Source organism: Ricinus communis, chromosome 6 (genome assembly GCF_019578655.1).
Source record: "Ricinus communis isolate WT05 ecotype wild-type chromosome 6, ASM1957865v1, whole genome shotgun sequence".
Classification (NCBI taxonomy): domain Eukaryota; kingdom Viridiplantae; phylum Streptophyta; class Magnoliopsida; order Malpighiales; family Euphorbiaceae; genus Ricinus; species Ricinus communis.
In genome coordinates this window covers 23602078-23628231 of record NC_063261.1, presented here as the reverse complement: position 1 = coordinate 23628231, position 26154 = coordinate 23602078, and the positions used below count along the sequence as shown (strand labels likewise).

At 32.8% G+C, this 26154-nt stretch overlaps 4 protein-coding genes across 4 annotated transcripts; 2 read left to right on the top strand and 2 right to left on the bottom strand.

Annotated features, from left to right (window-relative positions):
• Positions 1–859: 859 nt before the first annotated feature.
• Positions 860–5244, bottom strand: LOC8268248 (geranylgeranyl transferase type-1 subunit beta). The gene is made up of 11 exons (XM_002532249.4): positions 4853–5244; positions 4039–4114; positions 3811–3869; positions 3519–3658; positions 3287–3342; positions 3126–3202; positions 2949–2994; positions 2484–2608; positions 2187–2254; positions 2016–2103; positions 860–1247 (listed from the first exon to the last, which is right to left on the bottom strand). The coding sequence occupies exons 1-11, from the start codon at positions 5078–5080 to the stop codon at positions 1098–1100; spliced, it is 1113 nt and encodes a 370-aa protein (XP_002532295.2). The 5' UTR covers positions 5081–5244; the 3' UTR covers positions 860–1097.
• A 1652-nt stretch (positions 5245–6896) lies between these two features.
• LOC8268249 lies at positions 6897–10655 on the top strand. The gene is made up of 9 exons (XM_015727287.3): positions 6897–7073; positions 7161–7222; positions 7553–7643; positions 7942–8028; positions 8254–8307; positions 8963–9147; positions 9643–9725; positions 9846–9946; positions 10205–10655. Exons 1-9 carry the CDS (start codon positions 7026–7028, stop codon positions 10418–10420), a joined length of 927 nt encoding a protein of 308 aa, XP_015582773.2. The 5' UTR covers positions 6897–7025; the 3' UTR covers positions 10421–10655.
• LOC8268250 (heat shock cognate 70 kDa protein 2) lies at positions 10643–13664 on the bottom strand. Its single transcript, XM_002532251.3, has 2 exons — positions 13272–13664; positions 10643–12625 (listed from the first exon to the last, which is right to left on the bottom strand). The coding sequence occupies exons 1-2, from the start codon at positions 13483–13485 to the stop codon at positions 10887–10889; spliced, it is 1953 nt and encodes a 650-aa protein (XP_002532297.2). The 5' UTR covers positions 13486–13664; the 3' UTR covers positions 10643–10886.
• Positions 13665–17172: 3508 nt separating this feature from the next.
• Positions 17173–19040, top strand: LOC8268255 (cytochrome P450 726A27). Its single transcript, XM_002532256.4, has 2 exons — positions 17173–18118; positions 18231–19040. The coding sequence occupies exons 1-2, from the start codon at positions 17237–17239 to the stop codon at positions 18849–18851; spliced, it is 1503 nt and encodes a 500-aa protein (XP_002532302.1). The 5' UTR covers positions 17173–17236; the 3' UTR covers positions 18852–19040.
• Positions 19041–26154: the final 7114 nt, after the last annotated feature.

Here is a 26154-nt window from a genome sequence, read left to right as displayed (position 1 = left end):
GTACCGTTCAAGAAAGTGACAAAATTGGAAAAAGCAGGAGGGGGTGTGAGTGACTTGTGATAGTGAGATGCCAATTTTAGGCATTTTCGTAAAAAACAAAGAGATGAAATTGCCCCGTGAAAATGTCTCGTGGGTTGTGGGCCGAAAGGTGTCCCCCTCGTAGAATCATTACAGGCATTGCCTTTTTCTCTGCTCTTTATGTATTTAATGTTGAAATCTACATGCTTGAATCATTAGGTTTTTGAATTCATATTACACTTGGCAGTTCACACACTAAAGCATGCATAGCACAGCTGTGTTTCAAGTAAAATGTATCATGAACTGGTTGACATGAATAGCATGATCTATCTTATCAAGCTCCAGGAATTGCAACAGCTTGCAATTATAGCATGATTCTGAGAATCGGTTTGGAGGCAGGGCATGCACTCCGAGCCCAACAATTTCTTTTTTTTTTTTTTCTTTTTTTAATTTTGCTATGAGAATCAGCTGTCAATGTAATCTTCTCTAAGTTGCGTACTTTCTTCATGAACTCTGATTTATCAAGTTGGAATTATGAGTAAGATGACATAAAGCAGAAGACATTTTTGGTACCCACTATCCGTATGACGAGAAATTATTACATGAACCTAATCCACCAGGTTTGCAGAAAACTTATCTGATAAAATGATAGAATTTTATTTTATTTTTATATCCCGTGTAACCTATTATATACATTTTTCTTTTTTTATTTCAATAATTAATCAAGTTAAAAACAATCTAAAAGCACCAATTAAGCAATTGCCACAAACTCTCTCGAGTAAGAAGGCATGTCAGGTGAATAATATGCACCCATGAAATCAGTATGTCCAACACAAATCACTTTGTAAACATGTAATTTGCATTTCAACCAACATCAAGAAAGTGGCAGGTACAAAAATGTTAAACGCACAGGCCGTATATGGTTACATACATGACTACTGGCGATCTATACGAGAAAAGATACAATTGTTGCAACTTGGATCAATGAGACCTATAGCCATCTATTGCCGAGTCGGTGTTCCAGTATCATGAAAGTAACGAAAAGAAATTACAAAGCGTAGATGAGGGATAAAATCAAATCATATTCCTAAGGCAGCAACATCTGTTATTCCGAGTTCAACGCAGAGTGAATTAAGGCCAGGTTCTTCCAAAAGACTGAATGCTGTGTATCCATAATACGAATGGTATATATCTGGAAGCTCACCTGGGAATTTACTGAAACCACCATACTAGTGCAAGAAGAACATAGAACAAGCAAGTAAGAATTTCATAGTCATGTTATCAGCTAGCATAATTTTTAACAGGGAAAACCGGAAAACTGCTGCTACATTTGTAATTTCTTTACAAAGCATAATTTTTGACATGTTATGCATCACGCTACACTTCATGGTTCTGTTTTCCAGTAACTGTCTGTCAGAATTCATGCTGTTACATGTGCCCCAGGAAGTCTTCAGTGCCTAAAATTCATATATCGTCCAGTTGGTATTCTGTAGTCTAGATGAACACCAAGTCTTTAATAGAAATTCCAGTCAGAGGTGGATGGAAGAGCTTCAAAAAATTTTAAATCTTTCCCTATATATTTTAGATGTTTATCATCTTGGCCCTTCTAACTTCCAAAAAATACTAACCTTTCCCTACGTTTTTTCATATCTAAATCTTGGCCCCTCCATGAAATTAAGGTGGCTCTTCATTCCCTCAAGACTTGCTTCTTATTTTTCTTTCACCATTTATCCTATCCCCTTTTATATCAAATAATTTTATCCATATTTTTTTTCGTATTCCGTGAGATTCTCAAATAAGATAAAATTTGCTTTGCAGCCTCCTCCTTAGCCCCAGCACTGATTGGTAATGTTCCTAACTAATATTCAGACTATCATGGAAAGACTCATTCTTATGCACATGCTTAGAAAATAATGAGATATGGAGATAACATAAAATCAACTCATATCTCAACATATGCACGTCTTCAAGAATTTGGAAAGAAGAAGCATCCACACCTTGGATTGACAAGTTATCAAAAATCCACGTAAAGCTTTCCCATCAATGAACTTGTAGCCTCCTAAAATCCTCAAAACCGCTCCAACCCTGCACAAGTTTTGTCATTGTAAAGGTATGCAAACATTGCAACTTGCTACATATTTGGCATTTCTCAAGCTGTATGCACTTACCAAAATGCATAACATGTGTCAGTAGGCTTGTTTAGTCTACCTTGAAACCCACCATCAGCTGCTTGTCTCTGAAGCAAAGAGCATAGCAAGAAATATTACAAGTGGTACAGAAAGAGAACCTTGAAAGAAAATTGAGAACAATGAAGTCTATGATTCACAATCATTCAGTCATGAAATTCTTTCAATTCTTAACAATATTCTTCCTTGCCCATTTATTTTATACTCTAAAAGCTGTAGCTTTGAAGTCTGCCACCAATGTTGTGGATTCATTTCATAAATCAGATAAAAAAAATATACCTTCAAGCACCACTCCAACAGTAGTGGAACATCTATGATGGAAGGCGGCTCATCTTTAGACAGAAGATCATCGTCAATAAAACCCATTAATCGAAGAGATGCAACAGCACAGAAAGTTCCACCACCTGTCCACTAAGATTAACAATGTTGGTAAATAATATTGGAAGAGTTAAACTGATAAAATCATAGAACATGACAGTAGAATATTTTACTTGAACTTTTTTCATTTTTGAAATGATAAAATGATAACTAAATTTGCACCAAATAGTAAATTGAGAAATAGCTACTATTAAAATGACAAATGATAACTAAATTTCTCAAAATAGCAGTAAAATAGGAAATAGTTTTCATATTGGAAGAAAAATTGAAGGCATGAGGTGCAGACAAGAAGAGACATCAATAAGACTGAGTTTCAAGTGTAAATTTCCTGAAACTAACAGCATCCCAGAATTTTTTACTACTCACCATGAGACTCTGAGCCAGAAACCATCCCAAATCCACCATCATACGACTGAACAGAAAAGTTGCTATAATGTAAGTGAACAAAGAAATGGCATTTTACCACAGAAGGATTCAATTGAAAATATATTACTACATAAGGATGGTTAAGTATAAAGAACATCACAAAGGAACAAAACATACTTGGCATCTTACGATGTACTCCTTGGCTTGCTCCTTATCCATACCACTCCAATCCTCCAACATAAAACAGATGGCCGCTGATCCATCAATTAACCACATGGATACATGAACTAGCTTATATAGCTTCATAAATATGCACAATATTTTTGTTATATTCTTACCTGCACAATATATGAAGCGAAGATCTGTCTCTGCCCCAATATGGATGGGAAGAAAACTGTAAGATAAAGCCAACTAAAGTTATAATGGGGAGCAGTAGGGAGAAAGCCATATTAAAAGTCTAAACAAATCCTTTCCTGTAAATAACTCCCATTCAGTGCAGACTTATAGTTTGATAAGATTTAAAATCTAAGAAGTAATTAAATATCCAAGAACAAACAACATAACGCATACCTGCCATCAGGTTGCTGCAGGTTTCGCATTGATGTCAATATTGATTTAGAATCGAGATTTGACAAATTATAGCCAACAATCTTTAGTATAGCTAGGGCAGAGTATGAGCTTGCCAAATGACTAAGAGTGTGGACCGACACCTGCAGGCCGAGATATGTTTACAGAAAGTTATGGCTGATGCGATTGGAAGAATTAAAAAGGCATGAAGCTGCAAGCTATCTTGCTACTCAGTGCAATTCACCAAGCACGAAAAAAAAAGAAAAGAAAAAGGAATAGCTAAACTCTACGATACCCCATTACAGGCCAAAGGGAACTGAGAGGACCGAGAACCTTGGAACCCATAGAATTGTCCTGCAACAAACAAATAGCCCATCGTTTGTGCATGTGTTTAATTGTAAAGATGCTTACTGCTACTGCAGACCACATAACAGAAAAAAGAATAATAGTAATGCATTCATTTTAAAGATCGAGCAAATAGTAACCAACACTGATAAAACCATATCAGCAAAGAATTCAATACCATTGTTCAATTGACTTTTATCTTCAGGGTGAGCTTGAAATGATAAAACCCAACTAGCGACTGCATCTGTATCTACCTAAAACAAGTCAAGCAAGAACAGACTTATCAATTATACTCTCCAAACTTCAAAAACTAAGTAAAATACATTGATGAAAAAGGTAATCTCCAAGGAACACCATCTTGTAATTGTAGCAGGTTTAAAGTTTCAAACTTTGATACCCAAACGAACTCACTCCACTTTTAAATGTTCACAAATCCTAGAAAAATCATAGGCTTTTACAATTTACACATAAAATAAGCCCTTAATACATAAAAAATATAAACCACAAACACTGGTCTTGCTTTGAACGAATCATGTACAACAGTTCATTACAATAGATTTCTTAAAAATTCGTATAATTTGTTGCATTACATTTCTTTCACAATTCCTTCTAACATGCCTTAGCAAACTTAACCTTCCAAACATAAGAATTGGCTTACATTTATAGATTACCAACACTATATATAAAGGATATAATTTTGATTCTCAAAGTTACTTACATGGTTTATTTTAAACTTTATAAAGAGTTCACATGCAAATTTATGAAAAAGAAAAGATCCAATCTTCTCTCTGAATAATTGGCTAAAATTTTACTTCAAATAACCATACCCCCTCCTTCCCCAACCAAAAAAAAAAAAAAAAGAATCAGCTGCCTTTACTTGATGCAGCACTGTTACCAACGTAACAATACCAATTGTAACAAAATATAAAGAAAAGTTTCAAATATTGAGCAATAAAAAGAAAATTAAAACAGTAAAATTGAGAGTGGTTTACTCGATCGAGGGCGTTAAGGATATGGAGACCGGAGATCGTGAAGTAAGCGAGAGTAAGACGGTTGATCTCTTGTGATTGGTAATAGTTCGGCAGCATTTGATACATCATCTCTAAGTATGCTATGTGGTGCTCTCTGTTGAATGATGATGATTGGAATGGAGATGGCTGTTCTTCACCGTCTGATGATGAGGGTGAAGATAGGTTCCACTCCATTCCTGGTTCTCCCATGGCTTATGGCTATGAGCTTAGAGAAAAGAGACGGAGTATCCGTGGAGTTTCTTGCTGTTCACTTGTTAACAGAAACTCAAAACACCTCAATTTTGGGATTAAGTTCAATTTGGTCCCTGAATTATTATAAGCCCAAGTGAACCCAGAATCAGCTTCTTTACATCGGAATGGCAATGAAGCGGCGGGACGGGTTTGGCCTTTCCAGTAAGAGAAGTTTTTTAAAGGGTCGATTGGAGAAATATCTGCTATATTTATTTTATATATTTTTATTAATTTTTTAAATATATTTTGTAATATATTAACTATTATTAATATAATTGTTGAAATAAAATCTAGATTTTAATAATATCTAGTAAATTGTTTAAAAAATATATTTATTTACTTACATTTATAAATATATATATTATATATAATATATAAATAATTGAAATATAATTTGAAATAAATTATAGAGTGAGGTGGCTTAAACCCGTTTCTACTCTATTATTAGCAGCGAAACGGATATTTTCCGTTCCGTTTAAATGGGGTTATGAATATATCCGGGGCGACTTACTATCTCCATTTTTACACCAAAACTTTCTATTATGGTGTGGTCCTCCAATTTCTCCAAAATCTTTATTCAAATACCTCTTTTTGGTCAAGGCAATAATCGGCCTTGGTCTCACATAATTTACTGCTCCTTAATTTTGCTAATTTTGTAGAAAGGAAATTTCAAATCTATATATGATATGTATGCTTAATTTTTTATACATCGAATTTTTATTTTGATATGTATATTGTTTTTAATATATAAAATTTAAATTTATGTGTAATTTTATAATTTTTTATTAATTTATAGATTAATAAGTTATATTCTTAATTAAACACTCACTCTAATCCTAAAAAATTAGCATTTTATTATATTTTAATATTATATTAACTAATAAGTAGTTTTCTAATTAAAAGTGATACTAATTTTATTCTATAAAATAAAATATTAATTATATTTTAATATTATATTAACTAATAATTTAATTTTTTAATAAATAATAATTTTAATTATAGAAAATAACATCTTAAATTATATCTTTAATAATAAATTAATTTTTTAATTATATTTCTAATCTTAAAAATAATAACATCAATTATGGTATCGAGTTATATAGTACTAAAATTAGTTAATAAATATTATTAAAATACTTTTCATATTATTACATTAATAAAATTTTAAAATTTTAAGAATTTAAAAATATTTAAAAATAATTAATTTGCTATTATTTTTTAAACTATTATAAATTAATATCAAATATTAAATTTTTTATTAAATTGTATCTATCAACTTAATTTTATAATCAAAATAATAATAACAATCATACAATACATGGATAAACAACTAGTATTAGTTAATTTTACATCAATCTTTTTAGATATTAAGGTGGTATTTGAATTATCATAATACATAAGTAAACTTTTTAGTTTATGACTATTGTATTGATAAAAAATTTATTTCGATCTGACATTTTAAAAATAAAAGATATATATATAATTAAGCTAATAAATTATATTTAGAATGAATTAGACCTTAACAAAATAGTTGACAGGCCAAATTGAAAGGTAGTTGTTTTGCTGCCTTTTTCATAAGTTTATCGGATCTTCTTCAAATATTATTCATAGAAAAATTTTATATTGAACATTGTTAACTTTAATCTGTTAACCATTATCACCTTTGGAAATTAAATTTTGAATATTAATATCAATTAATTAAATTATGTGATCACATAATAAGTTTGTTATAAATAACTGAGGATACTAAATTTTTTGGTCAGTATAAATCCTCCCTTATGTAAACGCATTAAACAAATATGACCTCAGCTTAAGACACTTCTATCATTTCACATGCGCGCGAGGACAGACCTTGATTGGGTAATTTCGTCAAGCAGCGGGCGTGCGAAGAAAGTACGGGATTATGAAGGGTAGCAAAGCTACGGTCTTGACTCTAGCTCAGAGATGCAAGGTAAAACTCTTATTCAAACCAAATTCTTCTTCTTCTTTTTTCTTCTTTTGGTTATGAAATCAAAACTTAATCCAAGTGTTTTTGCAGAATATACTAGCTTCAAATTGGCAAGCTCACCTCAATACCATCAAAGCTGACGCTAAAGGAAGGTATCCTTCTTCAGTCTGATAATTGGGTATTACAGCTTTTTGCCATTTATAGTTTCAAACCAGACGTTTGTTTGGCTGGTTAGAAAACGCGGGAAAATGAAAAAGAAAATCTTTTGAAGATATTTTTGTCATAAACTTTATGATATTGTCAGTCAACTAGGTTCAGTATGAGTTTGAAGTTGTCTAGTTTAATGTTAATTGAGATTGTCCAGCAGAATAAGAATACATGGGGATTTCACAACTTTTTTATTTCCAAGGTTATTTCTTATATGAAAACATTAAAGAGGAACTTATGCTAAATAATGGAATTTTCTTTTATGTTCTTGTTAGCAAGGAGGATATATACACTTCAAAAGTTAAGTACATAGTCAAGAAGGGGAGACCATATATATGGGTACCTGAAAAAGATATGCACAATGTGGTACGATTCTCAAATTCATTTGTGATGTTATTGACATTCGTTCAATTTGTTTAGTAATTCCAGTTAGTTGAATTAACAAATGAAATTTTTTTTTATAGATTTTATATGTGTATAGTTCGAGATAGCTTTGTATTTTTATGTCATGCATGGGATGCTAATATATATTAGAGCAGTTTCCACTGACCATCTAAGCATCAAATAGAAATCAATTGGATACTTACTAGCTACAGAATTACTTGGATGCAGTTTTCTTAGCAATTAAGCTTGAATCTTTTGGTTATGCTCTTTGATCATGTAGAATACAGTCATTGATGAACGTGGTTCATTGGCTATTTCAAGTCCGTTTCCATGGCCTTTATCAAGTTTACTCAGAAATATAAAGAAGGTATGTTGCAAATTTGACTTGTACATTTTTTATTGTTTTGTTGCTTAGTTTTCTGATTCCATCTCCTTTTCCCTTATTGTTTAAGTTCCTTAAAAATGAATAAGTTGCTTTTACAGTTCGTATTACTTGGTAATTGGTATAACGTTACATGAAAGTGAGTCTTTGGAGCAAGTGTCCTAGATACATTTTAAGTGTCCAACTTACTGTTTTATACACATGTTGCAGTTGCCAGCAAGGATTGCTCTGACTGGGGATGTCATCCCTCTTAAAGATGAAAAGGTGTGGCTTTTTTATTTCATGCAACTTTAGATTTGTGGAAAATAACATTTGAATTTATTGTTTGACATGTTGGTAAGCAATACTAGAATCAACTTTTATACTGATGATTGCTTGGAAAAGTGTGATTTGGTTAGAATCTCTAACTTCAGCTTTTTTGGGTTGGAGGAAGAGGAGTATGATTTTTCAGTTTACCTTAGGCTCTTTAAGGACTGCTATATCTTTCTTTCTTTTATTTTGATGATGGGTGTATAGCACCAAAAATCTGATATTTCTAAAGTTGAACAAATAGAGGTTAAAATGACTATTTTGTTTAGTAATGCCTGTTAGTTGACGGCTTTAGGAGTGTTTCAATCAGGGTTCAGAGGCTGAATCATTAGAAGTGCTATAGTCTATATGATAAAATCCTGTCATGGTTTATGCTTTAACAGTCAGAGAAGCTCTTTAGATAATAGTGCTACAATATCTGCAACTATGATTAGACTTGAGTCTATGTTTGACATGCTCTTGTTACCGTACCTGTTCATGAGGTTTACCTTGGTAGCAGGACACTGTAATGACAGATTAGACTTGACTTTGTGCACTCTTTTCTTTTTATTTAATAGAACTATTGAATCTAAGAGATACTGACGTCAAATGTTTATGGTTCTTGTTATAGGCTCAGTTGGCTACGGAAAGTGTTAAAGAAATCATACTGTCTGAACAAAGAGTGATGAATGAGTTCACTTATACAGTTTCTGGCGTGTTAAGTTCTTCTAATCTTATTACTACGACAAGAAGTGAAAACCTTAAGGAGCTTGTTGATGGAGGTGAAAGATACCGAGTTTATAGGTTCAATATGAGGTAAATATGAGGTCCTAAACTTAACACTGTATACATCTTGTACGATTTACTGCATTTGTTGAGTAATTGAATGGAAGTCATCATCATCCCTAAATTTCAAATTTGGAAAAGTAGGCTTTTCTATTATGATTTATCAGCACTAAATTAGCATTTACTAGCACCAAAAAAATACAAGCTCCTGCACACAAATTAGAAAGAAAAAAAAGACCTGTCTTTTCCTCCAGTGGTGTGCACATGCTGGGGACTGAGTCCAATTTTTCAAGAAACTGTTATGTTAATATGTTGCTGAGTGCTCACATTTGGATGCTCCACATTCTCAGAGTAGTAAATAGGATGATATCAGAAATATAGTTTTCCTTTTTTGGGGTGGAATATAATGTGAGCTGGTAAAGTCTTTACATTTCCAGGTGAGTCTTTATATTCACTTGTTTTTGTAGTACAACTTGGTAAATTCTATGTTTAACCAGATATCGCATTTATGAATGTACCCTTCAGATCATGCATGTTTATCGATGGCCATGAGCACACTCATGAAGTGGACTTGGAAGATATGGAGACATCTAAAGCACACCCCTTAGGTAAGACCCTCATCGTATAAAGTGATGACCATTTAAACAGGATAGTGTACATTGCATAGTCTATCATGGATTTAATATCATTTTGTTCCTTCCTCTGATTTAAAGTTGTTCCAAATGCAGCATCTTTTTCCGCTAAGCTAATTGATGGCATCAATCAAAGTGAAGCAAGGCGTAGAGCCCTGATTCTCTTTTGTTTTCTATACATGAACACAAGCGCAAAAGTAAGATAATATTACATAAAAAAAATAGTCGCCATCTACTTTTTGATGTGAATGTTAGATTGCTATAAGCTAGGCACCCTGTTATAGCCATTCCAGTTCTGACTGCCCATAGTCAAATAAAATTTGTGAAAATGGAACTGCAGGGTTACTGTAATTGCTTTAACATGTATTTGGTGTAATCAATTATTTGTTACTCTTTAATAACCTGCCATCCCAGCACTTGTGTTAGACACTGAACTATTGCCTATTGTGGACCAGGTTGCATATGTGCTCTCCGTTGATTGCAAGGGATTCGACGTGTTGGGGAAGGTTCCAAGTCCAGTAATAAAGGACGGAGTTAGTGAACACCAGTGGAAAGAATTCAGGTTTACATTCAAGGAAGAAGCACGTGATGTTGAAACTTTTTGTCGTCAACTTGTAGAAATGGAGGAGGAAGCTCTCAAGAAGGTTTCAAGCTACAGCGGTTTGACATGAGAGTATATGGATACTTTTTACCATTAGGGTTCAGGAAAAGCAGTTTTCAAGCTATGTAATGTTTTGGCTTTTTGTTAACCAATAAGGCTACTAGAACTAGAAATGGCTGCATTATTTACTGTTTTTGGCTAGTGAGAGTATCAGCAAAACAGTTTAAAAAAAGAAAAGCCCCACAGCTGACAGGATACTTTGGAACCGAACACAAAGCAATAAAGGTTTTGATTCGAATATAAAACCCATCTCTGCAATTAAATTTTCTTTAAAGCGAATTGTATCAACAATTGCTTTGCACTTTGGAACAATGGATTTTCAAAAACTGAACTGAAGTAGATAAAAAGGTACAAAGCAAAATCTGAAAAATTTGCACCTAACGAAAATTAAGACAGATAATATCTAATAAAAGGAACTGTAGCAATTAACAATAAAATTCAAAGGCCAACCATCGCTGAAACATTATAGAAATCCCTTAGTCGACTTCCTCGATCTTAGGACCTGCACCACTGGCACCTGGTGGAGGAGCATCCTCATCCATGCCAGCACCCACATCAGCACCAGCACCAGCACCTTGATACATCTTGGCAATAATGGGATTGCAGACGCTCTCGAGCTCTTTCATCTTGTCCTCAAATTCATCAGCCTCTGCAAGCTGGTTGCCATCTAGCCACTGAATGGCCCCGTCAATGGCATCCTCAATCTTCTTTTTGTCTGCTGCATCCAACTTGGAACTGATCTTCTCATCCTTTACAGTGTTCCTCATGTTGTAAGCATAGTTCTCCAAAGCATTCTTTGCCTCCACCTTCTTCTTGTGATCCTCATCCTCTGACTTGTACTTCTCAGCCTCCTGGACCATCTTTTCAATTTCTTCTTTGGACAACCTGCCCTTGTCATTGGTGATTGTGATCTTGTTTTTCTGTCCAGTGGTCTTGTCCTCAGCTGACACATTCAAGATACCATTTGCATCAATATCAAAGCACACGGTGATCTGAGGTACACCCCTTGGTGCTGGTGGAATGCCTGAGAGCTCAAATTTGCCAAGCAAGTTGTTGTCCCTGGTTCTCGTTCTCTCACCCTCGTAAACCTGGATCAACACACCAGGCTGATTGTCTGAGTAGGTAGAGAAAACTTGCTCCTTCTTTGTTGGAATTGTGGTGTTCCTTGGGATCAGAACAGTCATGACACCACCAGCAGTCTCCAATCCAAGGGACAGAGGGGTAACATCCAAGAGAAGTAGATCCTGCACTTTCTCATTGCCTTCACCACTCAAAATAGCAGCCTGAACAGCAGCACCATAAGCAACAGCTTCATCTGGGTTGATACTCTTGCAAAGCTCCTTACCATTAAAGAAATCTTGCAATAACTGCTGCACCTTGGGAATTCTAGTTGAACCACCAACAAGAACAGCATCGTGTACAGTACTCTTATCCATCTTAGCATCCCTCAAACACTTCTCAACTGGCTCCATACACTTCCTAAAAAGATCCATATTAAGCTCCTCAAATCTAGCACGGGTAATAGTAGAGTAAAAATCAATACCCTCGTACAAAGAATCAATCTCAATAGTTGTCTGAGCAGTGGACGACAGAGTTCTCTTTGCCCTCTCACAAGCAGTCCTCAATCTCCTAAGAGCTCTAGGGTTTCCGCTAATATCTTTCTTGTTCTTCCTCTTAAATTCCTGAACAAAATGGTTAACCATTCTATTATCAAAATCCTCACCTCCAAGGTGAGTATCTCCAGCTGTAGCCTTGACCTCAAAAATACCTTCTTCAATAGTAAGAAGGGAAACATCAAACGTACCCCCACCCAAATCAAAAATCAACACATTCTTTTCACCAACGCTAGTTGCCTTCTTATCAAGACCATAAGCAATGGCAGCAGCAGTAGGCTCATTAATAATTCGCATTACATTAAGACCGGCAATAACACCAGCATCTTTTGTTGCTTGTCTCTGAGAGTCATTAAAGTATGCAGGTACAGTAACCACTGCATTCTTTATAGTTGTACCAAGATAAGCCTCAGCAATCTCTCGCATTTTAATGAGTACCATTGAAGAGATCTCCTCAGCAGCAAACTGTTTCTCTTCACCTTTGTAGTTGACAACAATCATTGGCTTATCACCAGGTCCTGGAATAACCTTGAATGGCCATAGCTTGATGTCACTTTGAACTGACGCATCACTAAATCTCCTACCTATCAACCGCTTCGCATCTGTACAATGTAATGCAAATATTAATAAACATAACCTAAACAAAACAGAGCACTAACAATTTACAAAATATATGACAATTATATCTTAAATCATTTTTTATAACAATTACATGCTATTTTTCATTATATTATGACAATTATATCCGATAATTACAACTAACAAAATCATGACAATTATATCCACAATTTATAATTAGATTCTAACAATTGAGAATTACAAATGATTTAAAAAATATTCCAACAAAACCAAATTTTTTTATGAAGAAGTTACATGGGAATAAATCCAAAAAAATTTATCAAATTTATAATATGACGACTGTATCCAACCTATAAAAGTTGTAACAATTATATCCAACTTAAAATAAGGTTATGACAATTATATCCATTTTATTATGACATTCAATGGCGCATGCAACACAAGCAAATATAAACAGATTGGAGCCGTAAACACCCTAGATCTAAATATAGTAGCATATCAAACAAACCAGATCTGATGGTCAGATCTAGTTTAGCACATATCAAATCTAAACCATTAACCTTTAAATCCTTACATCTGAAAGAAAAGCTTACATTAAACCAAACAAAGCATAAACAGCAATAGGAATAATGATAATCATAGTAATGATAACAATAAAGAGAAACTTACCGAAGACGGTGTTGATAGGATTCATGGCGACCTGATTTTTCGCAGCATCACCAATCAAACGCTCCGTATCGGTGAAACCAACATAAGACGGCGTTGTTCTGTTTCCTTGATCATTAGCTATGATCTCCACTCTGTCATGTTGCCATACGCCGACGCATGAGTATGTTGTTCCTAGATCTATACCAATCGCCGGTCCCTCTCCTTTTCCGGCCATTTTCACAAATTAGCGTTTAAAACGACGCTGTTTTGAATAATGTGGCTGATAAAATAACAGCAAAGAGAGAAAATAAAGCAGAGAGAAAGGGTTTTCCCGGCTTGTTTAAGACTTCTGCGAGTCTGTATGAGTGCAGGCGTGTGGTGATATATAGGTTTATTCTAGTTCTAGAATGTTCTAGCTGTATCTGGATCGTTGATTTTGAAATTGTGAACCGTTTTGATTTGGCTTCTGTTTTTATTTTTGGAAAGAAATTGAAGTGCCGTTGTTAGTTGGCTCTCTTTTTTTTTTTAATTAGTATTTATTCATGTTATTATTATTTAATTATAAGTAATAATATAATATAAAATAATTAATAAAATTAAATATTAAATTATTATATCCAAAAAATATGATAATTTATAATATTTTTAATATAATTATAAATATGAAAATTATTTTATAATATTATTAAAAGCACTAAGAAACTCTTTGGCATTGTTGTTCTTTCAAGCTTTTGAAAAACCATAAAAGAAGACAAAATACAGCCCAAACAACCATACACAAATACCCTAAAACGAAAGTAGAAGACTAAACCCCACAAGATTATTGAACAATAAGACCAAAAATAGTAGCTAATATTAAAGAACAATAAGGAAAATAAGAGTTTACTTGCTTTATTGGGAAAGAATCAATGGTTAGTCAAATTGGTCAGGTTTGAAAGACACTTTCTAAGCAATTGTGATTCAATTCCGAATACTAATTGCAATTATCTGTAAGCATTTTACATCACCTTGAACCCATTTATAATATTTAGTATTTTTTTATTTCACTAGTCAAATGTAAACTGCTGTGTATCATATGTTTCTTTTTCTTTATTATTATTTGTTTCTGCATGATTATTGAACTGTACAATATTATATATATATATGATCCTCTTACTTGTCAGCTAAACATTTAGTGTCAAAGAAAAAATGCACAATAATGTTGAAAATGAGATGTTTAAAAAGATGGAAATTCTTGAATTGGGGCAAAACTGAAAGTTTAAAACATATCAATTACTGGTCAAAAGAAGGCAACAAACCAATTTATTGTGCAACCCATCTCACATTGAATCAAGTCAAATAAAGTGTCTGAGATTGGACATTTTGGGAATGAAGTTAGGTCTTTTTTAATACAGAGGTATAGGTTAAGTTATTTATTAGGAGTAATTAAAATATAATTATTGGGTAAGGTGCCAATTACTCACCTCTATCATAAATACACGACTAGTGATGTAGTTTATAAAAAAGAAAATCCGAATTAAACCTCATCTTTTTAGCTGGTAAAGACGAAAGGTTGATTTGAAATTGAAAATCTATCCAACTTGTTGGACCCCCTTTAAATCTGAGTTACTGTTAAAGATCAATTCTTGGAACCCAATTCTGAAAGTATATACATTAGACAATGTTGATAAATGATTACATTCAGAATTTGTTTAATTTTTTTTAAGAAAAAGGGAAGCTTGAACTAGAAAGGATGAACCTCTTTAGGAAGATTCATGATTCATGATTTATGATTGAAATGACAAGAACTACAAAGACTTCAGTAGAGATTAACCTTCAGTAGAGTTTAGATTTTATTTTATTCATTTGTTAATTTAAAAAAGTTATTTATTTATTTATATATGTATATACATTGATTTTAATGGTTACTTTTCATTTCATAGATATTGCCATACACTGTAACTATTACTTTTATAATTGTTCACTTTATTTTTTTTATTCCGATCTTGATATATTTTTATTAATAAAATTTCTTAAGATTATATTTTTATTTATAACTATAGCCATTTAAAATTGCTATATTAAATTGATTTTATATGCTTAAAGAAAAGTCGCAACATTGAGATGAAAAAGACTGTCCTATGTTCAAACAATACAAAAATTTAAAAATGTTGTATTATTAAAAGAGTAAAAATTTATGAAATAATTATCAATTATAAACAAATATCATTTTTTCCTATTATTTATATATAAAACACTTAATATAATTTGATTCCAATACACTAGAAGTTGCTAAGAGCCTCCTCCATCTTTGAATACATCTTAGGTCGGGCAAAATTGTCGTCATTCATCATATCAATTAATTTATTATAATATTCCTGTCATCCTGCTAGTTCTGGGATATCATTGGTTCGGCTTCATCATGTAATATAGCAGCCCAACTTGACTTGTTATTGGAAGGTTGTCATTTATAAAATCTGTAATAGGTTTTTTATATAGTGCATCAGGGTGTAGTATGCACTTAGAGATTGACTTACTATTAGAATAAAATATCATATAAATATTAATTTAGTATAGTGTCACGTGAGTTTTGTTTTCTAACCAAAATCTTGCCCATGTGCGGCCTAGCTTGCTTGATTTCCCCGAAAGTCAAGATAGCTAGTCAGCCTACCTTTGATTGCCAAACCCGGCAGAATGATAGCAAATATGCTAGCGGAAGTAATTTCACGAAAGTGGCACAAAGAGACGCAAGAGTTATGGAAGTGTATACTTATATTGATTAATTCACACTAAAGCTACTTACAATGAGCACACTTTCTCTCTCTACAAGCTCTCTTCCTCTCCTTTTCTCCATACAATATGTATTAATTTACATAACTACTTCCTACAACAATCTCTACATAGAGCATCTTTCTTTGCTCTATGTAGAGCAACAACACTCTTTCCCTCTATATGGCTACATTTTGGCACACCTTGTGCCCACACTCTTCTTTTATTTCTGCCCTTGTTCCCTTTTATGGACTCTCACTCTTCAGCCCTCTTCTTTTCTCTCTCTCTTTCTCTTTCCCTCTTCCTCCCTTCCAAATGATACAAGGAAGGGGTATTTATAGTCTTTTCCCCCTGTCCGCCAACATGGCCGTGTTCCAGGCCGTGTTGGAAACACAGTTTGGGGTAATTGGCCGTGTTACCTACTGTGGCCGTGTTTCCCGAAGCTTCTAGGCCTTTCGCATTTGTATTCAACCAACACAGGCGTGTCCTTGGGCGTGTTCGTCAATACGGGCAGGGTTGAAACTAACACGGGCGTGTCCTTGGGCATGTTGGTCAACACGGGCAGTGTTGAAACCAACACGGCCGTGTCCGTCCATACGGGCATTCTTTGGGCAGTTTTCGGCGCATCGGTAGCCTTCCTGGCCTGGTTGCGAGGCGGGCACGTGACAATAGGGGGTTACTTAAGTTGTAATGAGTCTTATTTGTATTATAACATATGAGTAGTTTAATAAGTAAAATGGGTTGACTAAATCAACCAGTTTAATAGATGTTGACAGAAAATTAAGAAGAGAGAACTAGAGTTTTTTAATTAATTTTTTGAATTTCAATGAATTGTGTAGTTAAATAATTTTAAATTAAAAAGTGTAAAGATGATAGTATATAAAACTCACACAATTAATAAATTATGATGAAGAACTACTTCAATAGATTGCAGGTTTTACTAAATAGATAATAAAGTTACTCGATCTAATAGGTAGGGGGTTGAAATATTCTAACCTGACGGTAAAAATTATCAGGATGGATATTACATCTAAATGCACTGCTGACACTGTTTGTAATAATATGTTAGCACATGTGAAAAGCCAGCAGGCAAATTGTGAACGACAGGACAACAGAGAGTCAAAATGAGACTGCCCACGAGATTATCTTAAACACTTATAAATAACTACAACACCAGTCTACTTCCCACTCCATCGCCAACAATCTTTTTGCAAATAATATTTCCTTAGTCTTTACTAATGGAGCTGCAAATCTTTTCTTTTCCAGTTCTTCTGAGCTTCTTCCTTTTTATTTTCATGGTCTTGAGGATATGGAAGAATTCCAACAAAAAATTGAACCCCCCTCCAGGACCCTGGAAGCTACCTCTTCTAGGAAATATTCATCAACTAGCCACCCCATTACCCCATCAACGCCTCAGAGATTTGGCCAAAAGTTTTGGCCCAGTGATGAGCATCAAACTTGGGGAAATTTCAGCTGTGATAATTTCATCAGCAGAAGCAGCTCAAGAAGTACTAAAATCTCAGGATGTCACCTTTGCTGAAAGGCCTGCATCTCTTGCTTCGAAATTAGTACTTTACAATCGCAACGATATTGTCTTTGGGGCTTATGGACCACAATGGAGACAAACGAGAAAACTGTGCGTGCTGGAGCTGCTAAGTGCCAAACGCATTCAATCATTCAAATCTGTAAGGGAAGAAGAGGTAGACGAGTTTGCCAAGTTCGTTTATTCGAAAGGTGGGACGCCAGTCAACCTTACTGATAAGCTGTTTGCTTTAACAAATACTATCATGGCAAGGACCACCATAGGTAAGAAATGCAGAAGTGAAAAAGATCTCTTGAGATGTATTGATGGCATCTTTGAAGAAGCAGGGGTTTTCAATCTTGCCGATGCGTTTCCTTCCTTTACTTTGCTTCCTGTAATCACTGGAGCCAAGTTTAGACTTGAGAAATTGCATAGAGAGACAGACAAGATACTTGAAGACATCTTACGTGAACACATAGCTTCCAAGGCTGCTTCAGACAAAGATACCCGGAATCTTTTACATGTTCTTTTGGATCTTCAGGAAAGTGGAAACCTTGAAGTCCCTATTACCAACGACAGCATCAAAGCTACTATTCTGGTTAGCATCTAGCCAAACTTATTAGTGTTTTTGACATTTTTATTTTCTTCTTAAAATTGTTATGATTTATGTCCCCTTCTTCTGAATCTAATTAATAGAAATCATCTTGCAGGATATATTTATCGCAGGGAGCGACACATCTGCAAAAACTGTAGAGTGGGCAATGTCAGAGTTGATGCGAAACCCAAAATTAATGAAAAGAGCACAAGAAGAAGTGAGGCAAGTCTTTGGTGAGAAGGGGTTTGTTGATGAAGCAGGGCTTCAGGATTTAAAATTCATGAAGTTGATTGTTAAAGAAACTTTGAGATTGCATCCTGTCTTTGCAATGTTTCCAAGAGAATGTAGGGAAAAGACAAAAGTCAATGGATATGACATTTCTCCTAAGACTACAATGCTCATCAATGTGTGGGCAATTGGAAGGGATCCTAATGTCTGGCCTGATGCAGAGAAGTTCAACCCAGAAAGATTTCTTGATAGTTCAATTGATTACAAAGGTAATAATGCTGAAATGATTCCATTTGGTGCAGGAAAAAGGATATGTCTTGGGATGACATTAGGTACACTTATTCTAGAGCATTTCCTTGCAAAACTACTCTATCATTTTGATTGGAAATTTCCTGATGGAGTAACCCCTGAGAATTTCGACATGACAGAACATTATAGTGCTTCGATGAGAAGGGAAACCGACCTTATCTTAATTCCTATTCCAGTCCATCCTTTGCCTACACACTAAAAGCAACATGAAAATTGTTATTTCTTGTCTGCTCTCTTCTATTATATTTCAGGCATGTAACAAGTTAAGTTTAGGACTTGGTATAAATATAAATTGGATTTGGATGTTAAGTTCCAATTCTTTCTTGTAATAATAATGAAGAAAAAAAATGCATTTAAAGAGACTCTCTTTTCCTGCTTTTTATTAAAATTTCATCTTTTAATCGATTCTCTGTTTATTAATATTTCATCCTTTAGCCAATCGCTTATATATTTTAAATCAAAAGTGATTTATTTTTATTTTTTATTTTACGTTAATCTATTTAATAAATAAATATTCGTGTATCTTTTCTTATGAAAAATATTGAGTTCTCTTTTTTATGAAAATATAATATACTTTTTTTTTATATATAAAAATGATTAAGAAAATGAAGAGATTAAATATGACATTCAAATGTTATCAAGTAGAACAAGTTTCTAGCAAAATTATAGTCTACTGCTTTATCAACACAAATAATGAATACGAGAAATAAAATTTCTTAATATATATTTATTGACATTTGATACTTATTATTATTTTTTATAATTTATTAATTTTTTTTTGCGAATATATATATATATATATATTTTTTTTTTGAAAAAGAAAAAAGATAAAAATGACGCCAAATCTTGATTAGTTCTTTTGATTATTTGACCATAAATTGGCGCGCCTTATTGTAATATTATGAGTATAGCTACTCCTATATCATTTTAAATGTATAATATCTCCTTTCAATTTTTCTTTTTCTGTATTAATTCTTTGGCTGATGTAACATCTAAGGCCATGACTACACTTAAATGTCAAGGGAGCTGCCAATTTTCAATGGCTTGTTAGCAGATTAAGAGAATTGAAGAAATGGACCGGAAGCATATCATTCTTTATACTTTTCATGAGATGGAAGAACAAAATTAACCCATATATATTTTATAAATAATTGGCTTTTCTCTTTTCTAAATAGAATCAAACTAAAGTTTTAACGATTATCTTTAAATAAATCAAAGTACATATTACTATTTTATTTATGCTTAGAAGTTTCCTTCAAATGAAATTAAGTTCTCTTCACCAGCATATAATTCCAACAGTTAGAAGTTTTAAATTAACTAATCTCATGGTTCAATGAATTTCACTTGTACACTGTAATTGAAATTCATTAACAATGAATCTCACCCATTAGATTTATAGTTCAGGTGTAAAGGAATTTAATTGCTGCGGAATTTTATAAGCTGCACAAAGTTTTAGTACACAAAGATCGAATGTACCATCGAAATGTATAGTAAATGTTAATTTATACTTTGTAGTATGAGAAAACAAAGAGATAAATGCAACATATGAAAGAAAAAGGAGAATTTTGGAGTGCTGAGGTTGTGTTTATCTGCAATTACCTCTATTCTCTCTTATAACAAAAGAAACTTTAGATGTGATTTAGCATTATGCCCTAAATAATGAGAGGTGTTAGAGAAAAAAATAAATAAATTCAATCCAAACATTACTATATATCACATTATTGGTAAGTCCAAATCTTAATTTCTTTTCCACTCAGAAAATGCAGTGCATTTAGTAGTATTATTATGACTTAATATCTCTTCTCTTTAATTCATAGCCCACTGGATTACATCCAAGATAAAGAAACAAGGGAAAAAGGTAGAGATAGACCTTTCAACTATGGCACGAGGATTACTTTAGCCATTTATGTTTTCTTTTTCCCTAAATCTTTAAAAATCGAAAACCAAATGCCCAACAAATCTCAGTCTAATGCATTCAATGGAAATTGAGAGATTGAATTTATTGTGTTTAAAATAATTATGATCTTTTGATTAGGGTTAGTTCATATAGGAACTTGCAGGTCTTGTTGCAGTGACTCTAGTTCCTTAACAACTGCATGCCTAAGTTATTGATATTTTGATACTTTGGTATTCTGAGCCTACGAGGCCTTATGCTGGTCACTTGCAGCCTAATTTTTGTTAACAAAGTGACCACTTTTACTATTTCGTAATGCTACCTCCTTAGCAAATTAATGAAATCGACATTTTTAGTCACTTTTCCTAATATTGTTTTTACTGCTAATTATTTATATATTTTTAATAGGTATGTTTTACTGCATTATAAAAAAAAAGAATTATTTATTTCATAATATTGACAATCCTTCTGTAACCAAAAACCATATTCATTCACTAACCAACTATTACATTAATAATAAAAATTTAAAATTACATCATAATATTAACTACCATAACAACATAAACAACTAAGAAATCAGGACAAAACTATATGCTATCCTAAGCTGATTCCTTAATCTTAGGTTAATTAAATCTTCTTTCAGCTTCTCAAATTCATTCGAGATATCACCCCACGATTTGACTCACATTTCTTCATAAGCTCCCTGTCTTCCTTAACCAGAAATTCTTCTCTTTTTTAAGTCCATTAATCACCTTTTTCGCCCTAACAGACATCTCTTCATCATACCAATAAAAATGACCACATCCTTTGCCGCTAACTCTTTGTTTTGGTGGCTACAATAAAAAGGAAATCCAAACTTTAGCTAACAACACATAACAAAAGATTTTTTTAAGAATATAAAGTGACCAAGACTTATACCATAATTTCTATATCCATAAAACCTCTTACCAGAGTTATCATTCGTCCATGATATCTACATAACCTCTCAAACACCATAACTATAGTTTTATGGCTCCTCTTCATAAATCATTGATCTTCTTCTTCGAGCAGATGATTGTGTACATCTCTAAACTTCACTTCTTCAACCTATATATTGTGAGTTTCTTCGAACTTCTTAGAGTGATAATTTTATTTTACTTAGTTAAAATTGTGATGAACTTTAAGAAATTTTTACTTAATTTTTTGGGCATTTAGTTTTCGATTATTAGGGATTTATAAAGGAGGAGAAATGCACACCACAATGGTCATAAGAGTCCCTTTTTGTCACATGTGAATCCACTTAGCTAAAAAAGTGGGCCCCACCTTGCCATATCAACAAAAATAAAAGGCAGTTTATTTAAAATACATAGAAGGCTTATTTGTTCGAATTTTATAAAAGTTGCCATATCAACAAAAATAAAAGGCAATTTAATTATCTTTTTCATTTGCATTCTTTTCTCTATCACAGAGAGAAAGAAGAGGAGAAGAGGAAAGAAGATTTTTTTTCTTAGTTTAATTTAGGAAAAATCTATTTTAATTGCCACATCATCTATGTAGCTTTAATATTAATGTGGATCCGTCATTACTCTACATCATCTAAACTTCCTTCTAAGATTTATTCAGCATAAGGGTTTAATTGGGCTTTTTTTCTTAAAAGAAAAAGGTTTCTTATTTGGAACAAAAAGAATATAAAGGACTAAAATGATATATGGGCTATAGTTGAAGGGTTTTTTTGTAATTTTCCCAAGAAACAAATAATCAAGAAAAAGGGGCCCCATTCGATCCACCAAGTCAGCATTACAGACAAAGAAATTATTTAGACAATTAATTCCTGTGCCATACCCATTTGGCATTTAAAGTTCAATTCATTAACAAACAGTACATGACGCCTACAAGCCGGAATAGAGAGTTCAAACATATGACCCCACGAATCGCTGCCAAGTGAGCTTCAAGAAGTCTAAAATCACCCCATCATGAAAATAGTTTTTCCATGACTCCCAAATCCAGTCAAAGCAGCAAAAGAGAAAGAGATAAGGATCGTCCAAAAGGGAGATGAATTAACTCTCCTCATATTTAATCTTCGATTTTTCTTTTTGCAAATATATGGGAAATAAAAAAAAAATCTTATTTTTATGGTTTAAAGTTTTTTTTTATGATATAAAATCTGAATTATTTATATGTTTTTTCAGAATTGTTGTATAATATTCTGTTGTTGTCCTATTAATTATTTTTTATAAATTATATTTTTAATAAAATTATGACGATAGTATTTTCATCTTTCATTTTTATCTATCTTTTCATTGTTTTAAAATTTCAATAGCTTTTATAAATATAAAATTAATATACTTTTTAGTTTTATTTTAATTTTATTTTTATATATTTTCAATTGCATTTTGGTATGTGTTTAGTATATTATAATTTTTTTTGAAATATATTCTTTTATTGTTATTAAAATACACTATTTACTATAAAAAAATATGTAATATTTTTCATTTTATGGATACTAAATTTAAAGATAAAAAAATGATAAATCTATCTCACTTAATTGATTTGTCAAAATGTAAATAAAATGACATCCTTTCAATATTTTTAAGTTTCTTAAATTTTACAAGTTTAGTTTAATTGATCTTTACAATTCAATTTAATTTTAAGGAACTCTTTAACTTTTGATTTTTTAAGTTTTAAGGAACTCTTTAACTTTTGGTTTTTTAAGTTTTGTGTCCTTTTGTGTCGAGGTTTTAAAATCATTGACTACAGTTAAAAATAAAATTTAAGAAAAAAAAAAAAGCTGACCCAATTGAAGAACCCATAAAAGAATCCCCAAATCCAAATTCAATTATAATCTAATTAAAAAAAGAAATCTCATTTCTGCTATCTCTCTCTACAAAACTGCAATTCCTAATAAAATCCAACTCAATCAACATCACCATAACACCCTACTTTATCTCTTAATCACCCGTAAAAAGGAACTTGCTTTACAAAGTGGGTCTGGTATATCTTTGAAGACATAGTGGCTACTGGGATCAAACATAATGAGCTAAAGGGGATGGTGATTATCCTTTTAGTATGATTAAAAATATGTGGGTTGATAACCAATTGCCTAGATTAGGGACCTATGATCATATATTATTTAATTTCGGTGAGAATTCAAAAGCAGATTACAGAAGTTTAGGAAAACAGTGAGGTGCCTTAAAGAAGGGACTCCAAAAATATTTGAGGATTGGTTGAAAGATTTTGAAGTCGAAGAGAAGTGTTGAATTTGAGTAATCTATGAAGAAGTTTTTATTTATGGTTCCCTATTGATCTATTCTAAAGACAATCTATGTTCTATAACGGCTAATTCCTATTTGGGAAGGATTGAAGTGGTCTTTTTTCCTTAGGGAAGAAATGTTGCTCTTCTTCACTCTTTTGGTGCCTGTAATGATATGTCTGTACACTTTTAGCTGTACAGACCTGAGGTCTATATTTGAAGCTTTTCTGTCTAGTGTTTTCTGTTTGTCTTTCAACAAGAAGCAACTAGATGTGGCTATGGTGAGAGTAACTATCACGAGGTATTAATAGTTGAGTTAATTGATTAAAGTGAGAGTTCCATACGAGCAAAATATAAAGTCCATTAATAAAATTGTATTTGAATTTCACTGATATAGAATGACTAAAATTAGCTATTTGATTTCACCTTATTTTTAGCAATGTAAGGTCTTTAACACGAGGAAAAAAGATGGTTAGCATGCGGTTTGGGTGGATTGAAAAAGGATGAAGTATTCCAGCCACCACCGCTTCTCCTTTCCTCCCGCCGCCACCGTCGACCTCTCTTTCTACCCATAAACTTCATTTTTCATTTTCGCCCTTTCTTTTTGAGTTCTTAGAGAATTACGAATAGTTTGCAGATATATTTTTAAGAACAAAAAATTGGCCTAATCACATTTATTCCCATTTAACTAATTTTATTATTTCTTATATATGATGGTCATTTTTATTCAAGAATTTTTTATCTAGTAATTACCTTTTTCATTTGAGAAAAAATGCATTAAAAAGATTGAGTTATTACTAGATCAACAGAATCAAATAGGCTCTCTTAAAAATATATACAATTGTAAAATATATATTAATTGGAGCAAAAAATTAGTAAAAGAAGATAAATTTTAGCGATAGACTGTTTTCTTCACTATTTCATGAAATTATAATGGAATAAGTATTATGGAAACTTTTACTCTTTAACAACGGATTTGTGATAAATAGTGATAGTGCAATAATATATGTATTTTATATGCTATATATATACGTTGTTCTTATGCTATCTTCGCATTTCTAATCTTTTAGTGCTATTATTCGTTATTTTCGATATTTCTCTCCTCAGGTTCATTTTGTTTTATTTTTGTAGGAATTGGCTCGAGTTGCTAGGCGTTGGCGAGGATATTTGTAGAGTCATTCATGGTCAAGCACGATATTAAAGAGATACTCATGCCTAAAAGGATTCTATTATATCGTGAAATGAGCAAGAGAAGCTATCCCGCAGCCACTCCGAGACTTGGCTTTCAAGGCCAATGATAAAGTAAAGAAAGTCCACTCTGCCCCCTGCCCGCGGCCTACAATGTCACGCCGCGGCCTGCCCGTGGCTGGATCTGCAAAACTACATTTTGGACACTTGTCTAGTCAAATTTTTAGGGTAAAAACCTAGCCAAACTCCTGGATATCTTATGATATAAATAGATTGTAAAGAACCTGAAAAAGAAGAGCCCCCTTCCTTCTTTTCTCCTTAGTTTTTTTCCTTCTCTATTTACTTTTCTTTATGCTTTGAAGATTTATCAAAGACCTCATCATTCATTTATCAATCCAAGTATTTTCCTTTTCCTTTTTAAGTTATTATTAATTATGTTTTCTTTTATAATCTATTTTGTTTATTTAACTATAATGAGTGAGTAGTTTTCTAATCTAGAGTTAAGTGAACCCTAGCCATGATTGATGTATGATTTGTTCCTTTAATTCTCCAAATTAATTATTTAATTTCTCTTGCTTAATTGATTGTGCATATTCCAATATTAGATTAGGGATAATTAGTATTGTTATGATTCCATTGTCTTTATCACAATGGGAGTTGGGTTTTGACGGATTTGAATATTTCAATTAAGGACATGAAATTCTCCACGGGAGTAGGTAGAATGGATTGTTAGGAAGTCAGGGTATTGAGTTTAATATCTTTAATTTGCATGATTCCACGGGAGTAGGTTTTGATTGCATATTAGGGAGGCCATTGATACTCGGGAGAGATCTATGGTATTTTATAGGGTTACCTTTCCTTGTGAACTTTTATTTAATTAGTTTAGGGTAGGAACTTATCTTTGCGTTAATTATGCTAGTAGGGATACTTAACTCTAGGTGCTTTTTATCCTTGAATTTATTCTCATTTTTATTATTTGCATTATAGATTAATTCATCCTCAATTGTTGATTTGGTTACTTACTTAGCATTAATTAAAGTCAAGATTAGCTAGTTTTTACTACTTCAGTCTCTAGGGATTCGACCCTTGCTTGCCCGACTACATAGTTAGGAGGTCTAGTTAGGTTATTTTTGATAGGCACTCGACAGCCTTGTCAAATTCTAGCGCCGTTGCCGGGGATTGACGGTATTA